This window comes from Acinonyx jubatus, chromosome A2, assembly GCF_027475565.1.
Source record: "Acinonyx jubatus isolate Ajub_Pintada_27869175 chromosome A2, VMU_Ajub_asm_v1.0, whole genome shotgun sequence".
Taxonomy (NCBI): domain Eukaryota; kingdom Metazoa; phylum Chordata; class Mammalia; order Carnivora; family Felidae; genus Acinonyx; species Acinonyx jubatus.
Genome location: NC_069383.1, coordinates 60,679,235 through 60,692,213, shown reverse-complemented (window position 1 = coordinate 60,692,213; position 12,979 = coordinate 60,679,235). Strand labels below are relative to the sequence as shown.

General features: G+C 34.1%; 1 protein-coding gene across 13 annotated transcripts in view; it reads right to left on the bottom strand.

The window, feature by feature from the left end:
- Positions 1 to 12,979, bottom strand: part of DGKB (diacylglycerol kinase beta) — a 788,048-nt gene that overhangs the window by 503,989 nt on the left and 271,080 nt on the right. For all 13 annotated transcript variants that reach the window (XM_053218395.1, XM_053218393.1, XM_053218397.1 and 10 more), the window contains 3 exons: positions 12,556 to 12,630; positions 9,122 to 9,241; positions 197 to 314 (listed from right to left, as the gene is read on the bottom strand). In XM_053218395.1, coding sequence (XP_053074370.1) covers positions 197 to 314; positions 9,122 to 9,241; positions 12,556 to 12,630 — 313 coding nt within the window. The remainder of the gene's footprint in view (positions 1 to 196; positions 315 to 9,121; positions 9,242 to 12,555; positions 12,631 to 12,979) is intronic.

Here is a 12,979-nt window from a genome sequence, read left to right as displayed (position 1 = left end):
GGGAAGGTTTCTCAAAAGTGAAGAAAGATAAAACCAGAGAGACCTAAACATTTAGGAACATATTGCAGGGAAACATGAATCCTAGGTACAGGAAAGGTCAGAATCATTTCTTAGGTCTCCATCTACAAATAGGACTATTCCATGAAATCAACCTTTCCTCCAGGTGATGACGTCCAGGCAAAGTAAATATACTCACAGGAACAGCAGAGGCCCTGCTTCCCCACACCAATCAGCATGTTCAGGCAAAGATTGCAGTAGGCAGGTTTGTTAAAGTGTTTGAGTCGCCACACATGCTGTCCGTCATCCTTCACGTTCTGCGCAGGACACAAAAGAAACAGATTTCACTTAATGAAATAAACAGTGGAATATGCAAGTGCCAATAAAATTCAGAGCTGGACTGAGGCATTTGAAGACAATCTGTTATTTCATCCCTGACTTTCTCCAAGATCGCCCAAGAGTCTAGAAAAACACATGTGCTCTAGTGGAATGAGATCCGCTAACACATCTCGGATACTATAGCAACGCACACATTCTTGTCTAATGTCAACAGTTCAACAGCATGTCCCAAACCATCATAATGACCTGGCAAACCGAGCACTCCCTAAGAAAGGGGACATGCTTGCCTCGCCTTTGAAAATTTTATCCTTAGATCAATTCCAGAAAGAAGTAAATGAATAAATAAAGAGAAAACGCTCTTCTTGAGTGGAAAAGCCTGACAAATACAAACTTGGAAAGAATGTTAACCCTTGCTTAGTAGTAGGAATATTCAAATTTCATGATAGGGGGTCTTAAAGGAGGCAGAGGAATGGGATGGAATGGGGTGGGAAAGAACAATTACTTAAAGGTAAGTTATTGGTGTTATTTTAAGACTTCAGTTGAGGACTACTTACACCTTATAATTTACATTAGTGTATTTTTGTATGTCACAGCTAGCAAAATTTAAAAGATAAACTTTTTTAAGGACTTAATTATATTATCATCGGACTTAATTATATTATCATCTTGTTTATTCCTCTTCCATAAAATATGAGTGATTTTGATCTCATAGAAAGGTGCTAAAATATTAAAACTGTATTATGGTATTTATTTATAACAAGCACTATAGTTATTTGCTATAATAATCTTAAGTTTGAGTTAAATCACATTTTTCATAACAATTATAATTATGATTTATTCTTCTAAGTAAAACTATATAATATCATAATAGCTATTTCTCTAATAGGTATTTAATTACATCTATATTGTTCAGACTGAAGTAAAATGAAATACTAAGATGCTCCTGAATCTCTTGAATTCCTTACAAGAAGGTCAAGATACTAAATGAAATTATTAAATACCATTACTGTTGTTACTATCATTTTCTGTCCTTGCAGAATGTGTACACCATTCACCAAATTCTATCAAACTCAGATTAATTTTAGACATCACTTATTCAATGGCAACCATTATAGGACATGATATTTCACGTTAGCCTAGTTATTATATTTTTCAGAACACATTCACCTAATAAAAGTTTTTGATCACCTACTGTGTGCTGTGACATGAATACATTTTCCATAGTGGTGGGACAATATAAACATGTCCAGATCGTTTCATTTTTCTTTATACTAAAATATTAATAATAATGCTTCCTGACCACCTTTTTTTATTTCCAGTGATGAGATAAAACCATCAAATACTTGATTAAATCCATAGTAACTAACTCTTACATTAGAACCAGAAATGTCAAATTTGCATCATAATATGAAACATTAATGAAAATGTTTCCTGGGAGATAATTCTCCATGGGTGTCTTGAATTTCTGCACATTTTGTAAGCAGAAGAACTGTCATTTTTTCCAGGTTATCTTTTTAAAGATATTTGAAAAACAGGTAGCCTTGGACAATAGAGAAGGATCTCCCTACAGAGCAGAGGGCAGTTTTACTTACTGTCCAGTATAATAAAAATAATCTCTCTCTTCTAAGAAAAGGTTAAGCAGGTTTGTTTATTGCACATTATAAAAGATTTAGTTTCCCCGAGCCAGGGATCCAAGCTCTGAGGCTGTGCACAGTGATTCCTTGTGACATGCTCCATCACCTGTGTGAGGCTATAGGCCAAGAGAACTGGCTCAAACATGCAGCTCCTACCTCTTGCTGTGCTATAAATAAATGTCCTTTGTTTCTGACCCAGGTGTCTCATGTCCTCTGCCAGCATACATGAAACTTGAACAAGCTAACTTGCTAATGTGCAAGTAGGGAACTTCTTAGGCCCTTCACAGTTCTGGACAATGTTTAGTTTTTTTGTTTTTTGTTTGTTTTGACAAACAAGCTCTCAACAAAAGCAGTTATGCTAAGGGTGTTGTGGAGAGGACATCAGAAAACACTGGTGTTTTAATTTTCTTCCACAACTTAAGAAATAGTTTTTATAGTGGTGCCTGAGTGGCTCAGTCAGTTAAGTGCCCAACTCTTGATTTCGGCTCAGGTCATGATCCCATGGTTTCATGAGCTCAAGCCCTGTGTGGTGCTCTGCACTGAGAGTGGAGATTGAGATTCTCTCTCTGCCCCTCCCGGCTCATGCTCTCTCTGTCTCTCTCAAAAAAAATAAAATAAAATAAGAAATAGTGTTTATAGTACTTTCTGAATCCAGTTCTAATTTGTTTGAGTCATGAGATTTCTAGTGTTGTTATTATATGAATGGAACATTTTATATATTTGTTTAGCATTGCTATGTTTTTCAAACTGTCTGTATTTTAAACTTTCTATTCCTTCAAATAAGAATAAAACATCCTGAGTGAAAAGTTTAAGTGAGGGGGTTGTTAATTTAATAGATATAGATACAGATATAGATATAGATACAGATATAGATATAGATACAGATACAGATATAGATATAGACACATAGCTATAGATAGGTAGATAGAAATAATACATAGATATAGATAAAATCAGGTTAAACAAACATACTTAAGTGAAAAGAGGAAAGAAAAAATATGGAATTTTAATACGTATTACTGTTCTTATAATCCTTGTCATTTTATTTTTAAATGAATGTCCATTACATGTGAATAAGCCTCATCTTGTTGAAGAGCACATATGGACTAAGTTAGCTGGCATTTTCCTTATCAAAAAATAAACAAGTCTGAACGTGGGTGTTCTGTCAATCAGAACACTTAGCCATGTTACAGGCTGTAACTGATGTACAAATCCATTACCCAGACATAAAATACTTTACCAAAAAACAAATTAAATAGCTTTATAGCTCTTAACCGGATACATTGCCAAAATATGCAAAGGATGAAATATGTATGTGACTTCAAGAGAAGAAATTGAAACCAGGAGCCAACTATTTCTCAGCAGTGCAAATTATACTCCAGCCCTCTGTATTTTCATGTCTTGTCTTGTTTGTCTTATTAAACTTAGTGGGGGACAGGGAGAATCTGTCCCTTATTATATTCTATCAGCCAGTAGAGCATGTCCCTAATAGTACTTCTCTTGCAAATAAATATTTATTGTCATAGAAAAGAATTCATCTTTTTAAACAAGAAATGAAGAGAAAAATCCAGAAGGCTTGATTCCTGGCCTACTATGAAAATGTGGATAAGCCATTTCACCTCTCTTCCTATTTTCCTCTCTAATAAAATGGAAACACCTACTTTCCTCTCCCAGGCTGTGGTGTGAGGTTTCATTATACAATACCTGTGAAGTCAATTTAGCTCCTCAGAAGATTGGTGTTATATAAACAGCAAATATTATTACTATCATTGGGTTGAGTTGTAACATCCCAATGTTTTAGCCAAAAGACTTGAGAAGGATGTTTGTAGGTTTACTATACTTTGTTTCATAAAAAATCTGTTCTGTTTTTCATTACCAGACATCACTTTTAGTAGAAATTTCCTCCTGATATTTACAAAACACTGTATTTTATAAGTGAAGTGGTTCAGTTCTGTGAACTGATTATGACAGAGAACCACTTAATGAAACGGAGGCAAGTTCACACAGAGAAAGAGCCCTAAGTTCCTCTTCCTTTTTACTCCCTAGAAGTCAAAAGGCGGTTTCAAAGGCAAGAATGCCCCTTGGAAATTTTTGGAAGCTATTTCATGACCCTAATGATTTCTAAAGTTTTAGTTTTTCCCTATATGCATCCAAGATCACATATCATGTTCAAGTGAACTAGGGCTACTATAAATAATCTCGTTTTTTCAAAAGACCTGAAGGAGAAAATTTACTAATGCCATAGCCAAAATGCCCCTAATCCCCATACCGGGCCACATCCCTGTCTGTTTCAGCTGACTTCACTTAAGACACTTTTAAGAGCAAATGTTGCAAATTAATTCCAACTTATTAAATAATAATGGCCATTCAATTACCTTCCTTTTCTGCTCAAGGTCTCCAAAAAGATATAACAATATGTAAGAAAATGCTCTTTAAGACAGAAAGATGAGTTACATCAGATCTGGGCAAAGAGAATGCAGAGAGACAGTTTAAAATTCTGAGTAGAGTTGCAATCAACTGCTTATCTCCAGATCCCATTTTTAAAAGCCAGGCTCAGGACCTGCCATTCTTGGGTTCAAATGCAAATCCAAGAGCACATCACAGCACCTAGCTGGCGTCCTTGAAAGACCCAACTTGGAATCTCAAGAATTGTTGCATTTATCCAGCTTCCTAATTCCTTTCTAGATTGAGCAATGTATAAACAGCAGAACAACAGCTCAACCAAATTAAATTTAAAAAATAGAGTGTGAAGCATTAGTTTTCCAAATATAGCTTAGTCTATTAAGAATGCATCATCTTCGGCTCTCCATTATACTCAGAAATTTCATCAGAAAATAGACTTCATCAGAAATCAGGAGGCACACCAAGTGGTTACTTTTACTTTGCTGAGTCAGCTGAAAATATGTGTCCTAAGACATTCTGATCAACAGCAAAGTTTAAATGATGTATAGTATTTAAAGTCCAGGATTCTGAGAACACATAAAATGAAATGAAAACATATATCCACTCAAAAGCCATACATGCCAGATGTGGGCACTACAATCCAAGACTAAGAAGTTAAGGTATTCTTATCTTAAGCCAGGCTCCTACTTAAATGTGTATTTCTGTTTTTATGATAATATGAATTCAGGAATTTTCTTTGAAAAACCTAATAATGATCCAAGATTACAGATTTTAGGAATTGCAGCACTATGAATTATCTTGTTTATCTAAAAAAAAAAAAAGAATAACTGAGTTGAAAGAATATTTGAAAAGGAAAGGGATATTGTTGCCTAGTTTCTTTTTATGTATCTAGAGAGAATGACTGGCTGGCACAAAAATGACCTAGTTAGTTAGTAACAGAGCCAAGGTAAAGATCAATTTGATGAAGTTCACTGCTACCGTACTATCTCTTCATTAGTCCACATGTCTTGTTGGGGTTGTCTAACTGAGCTAAATAAAAAGATGTTAGATTCCTTTCTCCTAAATGACTAAATATAAATTAATACTCTTTCTGTTTCTAATATGACAGATAAGCGACAGAATAAATCATGGGTCAGAAAACTATGGCCTGTGGGTAAAATCTGACTAGCAAGCTGTTTTTGTAAATAAGGTTTTCCTGGAACACAGCTTTGCTCTTTCCTTTACTTAGTTCCTGTGATTACTTCTGTGCCAGCCATATGGTGGAAATGAGCAACTGCAACAAAGACCTTATAAATAAATGACTCTGCTTCAGGTATAATAAAAATCACAAGTGCCACCCAAACTCTCAGTTTTCCTTCAGATGTAACAGACTGTACCATTTCATACTGGGTTTGCTAAGTTTCATGGCCTTCTTTTTTTTTTTAATTAAAAAAATTTTTTTTACATTTATTCATTTTTGAGAGACAGAGACAGAGCACAAGCGGGGGAGGGACAGACAGAGAGGGAGACACAGAATCCGAAGCAGGCTCCAGGCTCTGAGCTGTCAGCACAGAGCCTGATGTGGGACTCGAACTCAAAGGCTGTGAGATCATGACCTAAGCCGAAGTCAGATGCTTAACTGACTGAGCCACCCAGGTGCCCCTCATGGACTTCTTAGAAAAGAAATGACTCTTACTCTCTAGCATTTGATATGGAATCAGGTTCTGATAAACTACATTTGTGATTTTGCTGCCAAAACAGATAGTACTTGAAATAGAGTAAATATTTAAAGTCTATTGATGGAGAAAAATAAACTACCATGAAATCACAACTGTTCTGCTTTGCATTAGAAGTAAGGATTTCTCTCCCAGGACAATGTTCTTATCTGTGTAATTTGGCTAGTACACCACAGTCACTTTCAAATGCACTGTGGTATTTAACAAGCACTATCAATTAGAATCTACTCCCTGAGCTCATAATTGACAGAAGACAAGAATGTATAGGACAACATAACAAGACTGGCTGCACAATAAATGGCTGGATTCAACCTAAAGCTTCTAGATTTCCAATTTGATTAGCAAAAGAGGGGGGGGGGCTTGGGGGGTGGAAGGGGGAAATGGCATCATGAATCAAATTCTCTACAGGTAATAACATAACACATTAACTGCCTACAGAAAAGGAAATAAATCTCAATTACTAAAAAAAGGCCCTCATCACTCAGTTGTCATTGTGTCATTCCTGCTTTGTATAACACTTTCCATGCTTCGGAATTAAAAAGCTGTTTCTAACAAATAAATGCTCTGTTTTGTGATCATAATTACATGGCTTATACATTTTATTAAAAGACAATTTAAAACATTATTGGCTTATTCTTTTTTAAAAAAGCAAAGGAAAAGGGATATTACTCTCAGAATTCTTTAGAGAGGAAAAATTCCATCTCCTATTCAAGTTGATCAGTAAATGTTAAACGATGTAGCCATGCCATCTAGTGGCTTTCACTGGAAACACAATTTTGGAACATAGGTCTGGTTACTACTTTGAAACCCTAAATGGATTTCTCCTGTTAAACTCCAAAAACATCTCATATTACTAAAAACACAAAATATAAATTTAAGAACATGATTATAAAGTATATTAGGTATGCTTAGCCTGATAGAAATTCATGACAAAGAATTTTCATTCAGTTGAAATAAATTTACTGCTACATTAGAAACCGATGAAGTATTGTATTTGTTTAAAATAATTTGAATTAAATCTATCAGGACTTGTGGATTATATTTACCCATGCTATTTTCACAACCTTATAAATAATATATATATATATATATATATATATATATATATATATATATACAATTATAAAAAATCTAAACAACTGTTTCCTTAGAAGAACATCATTTCAAAATCTTTATGTAATATTTTAAAAATAGATGACTAAGTGTGCATTTCTGCATTTTGCTGTCCAGCATACCAAATACCAAATAGTGTACTTACTCATTCCCATACATTCACTCATACTAAAATTTCCATAAATATTTAGAATAAATGTAATTGTAGCTTTAAAAATATAAAATTCTCTTTGAGGGAAATGTTATTATCAGAACTTCTTGACTAGCATATGACAACTTTTTCTGTTTAAAGTATACCTTACTCCTTAAAATGTTAACTTTTGTTAATTTTCTTTTTTTTTCTCCTGATTTATTTACATATAGTTTAATCAGGTGTATTAAACAATTAAACAAATATTTAAAATATAGAGATATACAACAGGTTCTTACCAAAAGATATCAGGTTATGTATTGTATGAGAACATCAGATATAAGAAAAAACTGCCTCATTAATTTTCAAAATGTAGAAATATATATCTATTAACAATAAGATCTACTTTGTTTTAATAAATTATTTACTTTAAGGATAACTTCCTTGTATATCACCTATTAGCAATTTTTCTTTGCCTTCCTATGACCATATCTAAAATCCTATGGGTCTCATGAGGGGTAAGCTTAACCTAAATGTGAAAGAATTTGAACATTCAGGTGAAAAAGAGAGAAATGCTACCTTCCTAAAGCCCACATATATATTCCCACACCCATATGTAAAAGTGTACAAACATATTTGTGTATATTCTCATATGTCTTACAAATACAGACTGTAAGATTTCACGAGGGCTTTAAAAAATTTGGTCTCTTCCCATAAATATGGAGAACAAAAAGAGGGTTACTAGAGGGGATATGGGAGGGGAGATGAGCTACATGGGTAAGGGAAATTAAGGAATTTACTCCTGAAATCATTGTTGCACTACATGCTAACTAATTAGGGTGTAAATTTTAAAAAAATAAAATTAAAAAAAAATTTGGTCTCTTGATTAACTGTGGTATATAGTCTTGAATCTGCAATGTTGTTAGCTCTGGTAACAAATAAGTATGAGAAGTTTTGGAGTCAGCAGCAAAGTGGTGGACGTGATGTTCTTGCATTTCAAAATTCTAAATATTTTATGTGTTATGGTGGTTTCCATAAGTAATGTTCTCTAAATCTTAGTATACATTTTATTATATGCACATTAGAATTAATTCTTTTCATTAATGCTACATACAAAAATCCAATAGTGACTCATTGACTTTGATTACTGAAATTGACATCAAGACCCGGCAGCAAGATTCAGTTTCAAAGTCACTGTTATATCCCATTCTAAACTTAGTTTCATTTATTTTCTGGCAAACCACTTTTTAATTACCACTGGAAGCAATGATATAAGAAAACTTTTGATAGGCTTAGAATGAAAAGCTGGCTGATCTGATGATACGTAAGAAAAAATTATGTTTCATATAGACTCTTAACTACCTCAGTATATAATTGGCTTCTCCAAGTATTGGTTATCAATAAAATAGCTTTTCTTCATGGGGATGGTGATTATGGAATGAGAAGGAGCACCACAAGAACCACAGACTGTAGTAATATTGGGGAGTTTCTTGCAGTAAATAAAATGAGAAGGTCAATATTTTTTTTTCAAACTAGATCATATTTTAAATAGAGAAAAAAAGAAATTACGTATTAAATAATAAAGCAATACCTAAAATGAATCAATGTGTTTGTGGCAAGTATTAATCACAACTTATTATGACACTGCACTGTGGTATACTTATTAAAAGGTCCAGGCACTTACTACATGCTTAATGACAGAAAATGGCCAAATCAATTTATAATCAAAATGTGTAATGGGGCACCCCACTGACTTACCACCAGGTCACCCTCTTTGTGTAAATGCTTACATTTTCCAAGCCCAGGAGCACAAGAAGTGGAATTGTTGTCATTCCTCCTTGGATCCATTCCTCCAGAGAGACTGTTCCATCATGATCATAGTCTATTTCTTCCATCATTTCATGGAGGATCTGGAGTAGAAGAGATGAGGGAAAGCTTGCAGTGAATCAATAAAATACATTTCAAAAGAAAGAATAAAGCATTGCAATGAATTAGCTAAAACAAACTGACCAGCACCTAATTGCAGAGTAGAGATAAATACCTAGGTAAGTTGGTACAATGTTAATCCAAAAACTGTGGATATCGTGGCTTTGTTATGATTTCTGGAACTTGACCACCTATGATGTTCAACTTGTAGGAATAACTGCTTAACTTTTTAATACTTTCTCAGTGAATGATACAGCTAAAACAAGAGGGTATCTTTAATTTAAGGGTGAAAGTGGTCTTTAATTGCTTTCTCTAGATTTTTAAAATTCATGTATATGCCAGAAAATGTCTGAACAAATTAACCTCATGGCAAAGAGCTGAAGTAATTCTTTGCTAAGTGGTAAGGGGTGGAGGAATTAAGTTGCTTTTAATTGTCTATCAGAACTTAATAAATCCAAGAAGTTAAACCATCAAGTCATTTTTGATTAGGTTTCTTTTCTAAAGTTGACTTGTATAGAATGTCTCAAAATGTTCTCTACAGTGTTTGTTGGTAATACAACTATCTCTTTTACAGTGGTAATATCAGTATTTAATCCAATGTGTTTAATAAGTATGTTAATATACTGTAAGCCTTTTCAAAGAGCATCCAGAATGTATACTAAGTATCACATAGGGGCTGTTAATATTACATTAGCAGAAAGTATATGTGTGTTCCAAACATATTACCCTTGCTTTCTGGGGAGATGAAGTATTTCCATCTAATAGCACCAAAATGCTAATACAGAAATTTTAATCGATTCAGAAAAAAAAAAAAAAGATACACGGAGAGCATTAGAACAAAAATTTGAAAGATGCAATAAATGAAATACTTGATATGTTGATACAGTGTTGTTTGCCTAAAAACTCCCGAACTTAGTTGATTGGTGTGGTTCCTCATGAAGTATTTGAAAATCAGGTTATTTTCCTTCATACACACCTAAAGGTAGGTATTGAGAAACAAGAGACTTTTTGGAACAAATGGTGCTGAAATGATCATTTTATTATTCTCCAAATGAAAAACAGGGGAAATTATTTAGAATTTAGCAAAAAGGTAGAAGATACTGTTAAAATCTCCTGCCCCTGAACGTACTTTGATGAACTAGTAGAAAGAATAAATAAGAAGAAAACTAAAACACAGAGCATTGTTTCAGGTGGTTGTACCTCATACATCTAATGTTAGAGCCTGGGTTCATTTTTTAAAAACCTTTTCCAAGGACGTCTCAATATTCCCCATTAACTGCCATGAACCTCAAATGTTCAATTGTTTTTATTCATATGTGTAAACTTATCAGGTGTCTGACAATGTGTACAAATGTACACACTGGTTTAAAACAGGCAGAGTTGCCGAATCATTAGGCAGGATGAGGCATGCCGTTCCCCATGATGGCAAACACACTGCACAAGGTAAGTCATTTTATCTTCACTTTCTACTATTTATACTACTCACAGAGGTGACAGATTTATCAGTGTGTGCTGCAAATGACAAATAATGCCATACAGTTTATTATTTAAATTTTCTAGTAGGGATCTGTCATAATTAGACGGCCCAGCCACCAACTGTTCCCTTCCTCAAATCATCCACATCTCCCTTTTACTCAAATGTACAGCCTGCCAATATTTTGGGGGAGAGAAAGCAGTAGTGCCGCCTTCAGCTTTAAAACCTAATATAAAAAACATCTTCCTTCTTTCCATGGCTCCAGTGAGGACAAGAGACTTGACTGAAAGATGTACCATATTTACAGGTATTAAGTTGAGTAGGATGGACAAAGCTGTTTTACATGAACATAACCCCAAAGGACAAAAGAACTTAAAAGTCTCTTAATTTCAGTGAAAATAGTACTAAGATGAATCAAGCAGTAATCTTAGAATTAAATACCATTCTTTTATTATTGAATATAAAAACTGCAACCTTGTTCATGATATCTGCTATGCATCATGTGCACAGCATGTGTATTTCCACATCCCTCAAAAAAGAAAAACCAGTTGACTTAAAACTTGGAAACCTCAATCCCAGTAAGAATGGTGCCCTCCTTTATAGGTGACATTGCATATAATTTTGTTGTAATTTACTGGCGTTAGTTTCCAAAGCAAAGGGAATGCTATCTCAGCTCTCCTATCATATAATCATGTCATTATCATGCCGTTATAAGGCTTTTAAAATTCATATAAAATGCAAGCCATTAAAATAAATTGATTTCTATTTGCTTAACTCATTTATAATTTTCTCGACTTAGTTGGTTTCAAGAATAAACTAAAGTCAATAACATACTTATCAACTCTCCCCAAAATATTACTTGTAGCAAAAGTCACAGATTCTAATCAAGTATATTTTAATATACATTTGAATAATGCTGTAAAAATAAGGGTTTTTTTTCATTTTTTTTAACATTTTATTTATTTTTGAGACAGGGAGAGACAGAGCATGAACAGGGGAGGGTCAGAGACAGGGAGACACAGAATCTGAAACGGGCTCCAGGCTCTGAGCTGTCAGCACAGAGCCCGACTCGGGGCTCAAACTCACGGACTGCGAGATCGTGACCTGAGCCGAAGTCGGCTGCTTAACCAACTGAGCCATCCAGGCGCCCCAATAAGGTTTTTTTTTAATGTTCTTACAAGCATTATTAGATACCATTTCTTTAAACAATAGATTATAATTTTCTAGCTCTATCTTTAACCAGCTTAAGTGCTACAGGGAAGTTACTTTAACATTCTGAGGTCTCAATTCCTCATCTGTAAAATGAATAAAATAGTAGTATCTACTTCAGAGAGTTGCAAGTGTTGAATAACATATATACAGGGAATAATGCAATGCCATACACAGTAAACTATCATCTTCTTGATTGAGTTCACCTTCTTTTAGAATCAATATTTAGCTATTTCCATACGAGGAAAATCATAAGATCATGAAAAACACACATAATTTCTGACTTTTTTATGACAAGGCACAACTTTGGCAGTGTTCATCAGCAGCCTGTTTACCGACAGATATTTGAGGCCACCATTCAAATTAATTGCCATGAAGAAGAAAAGGAAAAGTTACTGTTTAGAACTCCAGAACAGCACATACACATTTTCTTGTTCAGAATCCATTTTCAGCACTGAATAGAAAGAGTAACTTAGAGTTATCAAAGGAAAATATCAAATGACAGGAGTATCTTCAAGTTCCAAAAACAAACAAACAAAACAAAACAAAACCAAATCCAAAAGACAAAGGGGTCTTTTAGAATGTAGCCAACAGTTAAACCATTCATATACCTACTGGATTAAGTTCAGTGACATCCCATTCAAGGTACTCTGCGACATGCATCATCTGACTGATGATATTTTCTAGTTCCTGGAGAGAAGAGAGTGGGGGGGGGGTGGAGACAGAGAGAGAGAGAGAGAGAGAGAGAGAGAGAATATGGATATGAATACAAGGTCTTTGTAAGTTTTTCAAACTTTTACTTACAAGAATTGTTTTCTATAACATGTAGCTCAAAAACTAAAGGAGTTACATGATTAATTTATACCTATTATATAAAATTTATATATCTATATAGTAATTTATATACACATGTAATATATCCTTTTAACAGTCTGATTAACTATACACAAAAGATGCACTTGAATACAAATTCATTTTGTACTTTGTCTAGAAATCTTCACCAGGAGAGGGCACCAACTGCACGAAAAAAGATTTTCTT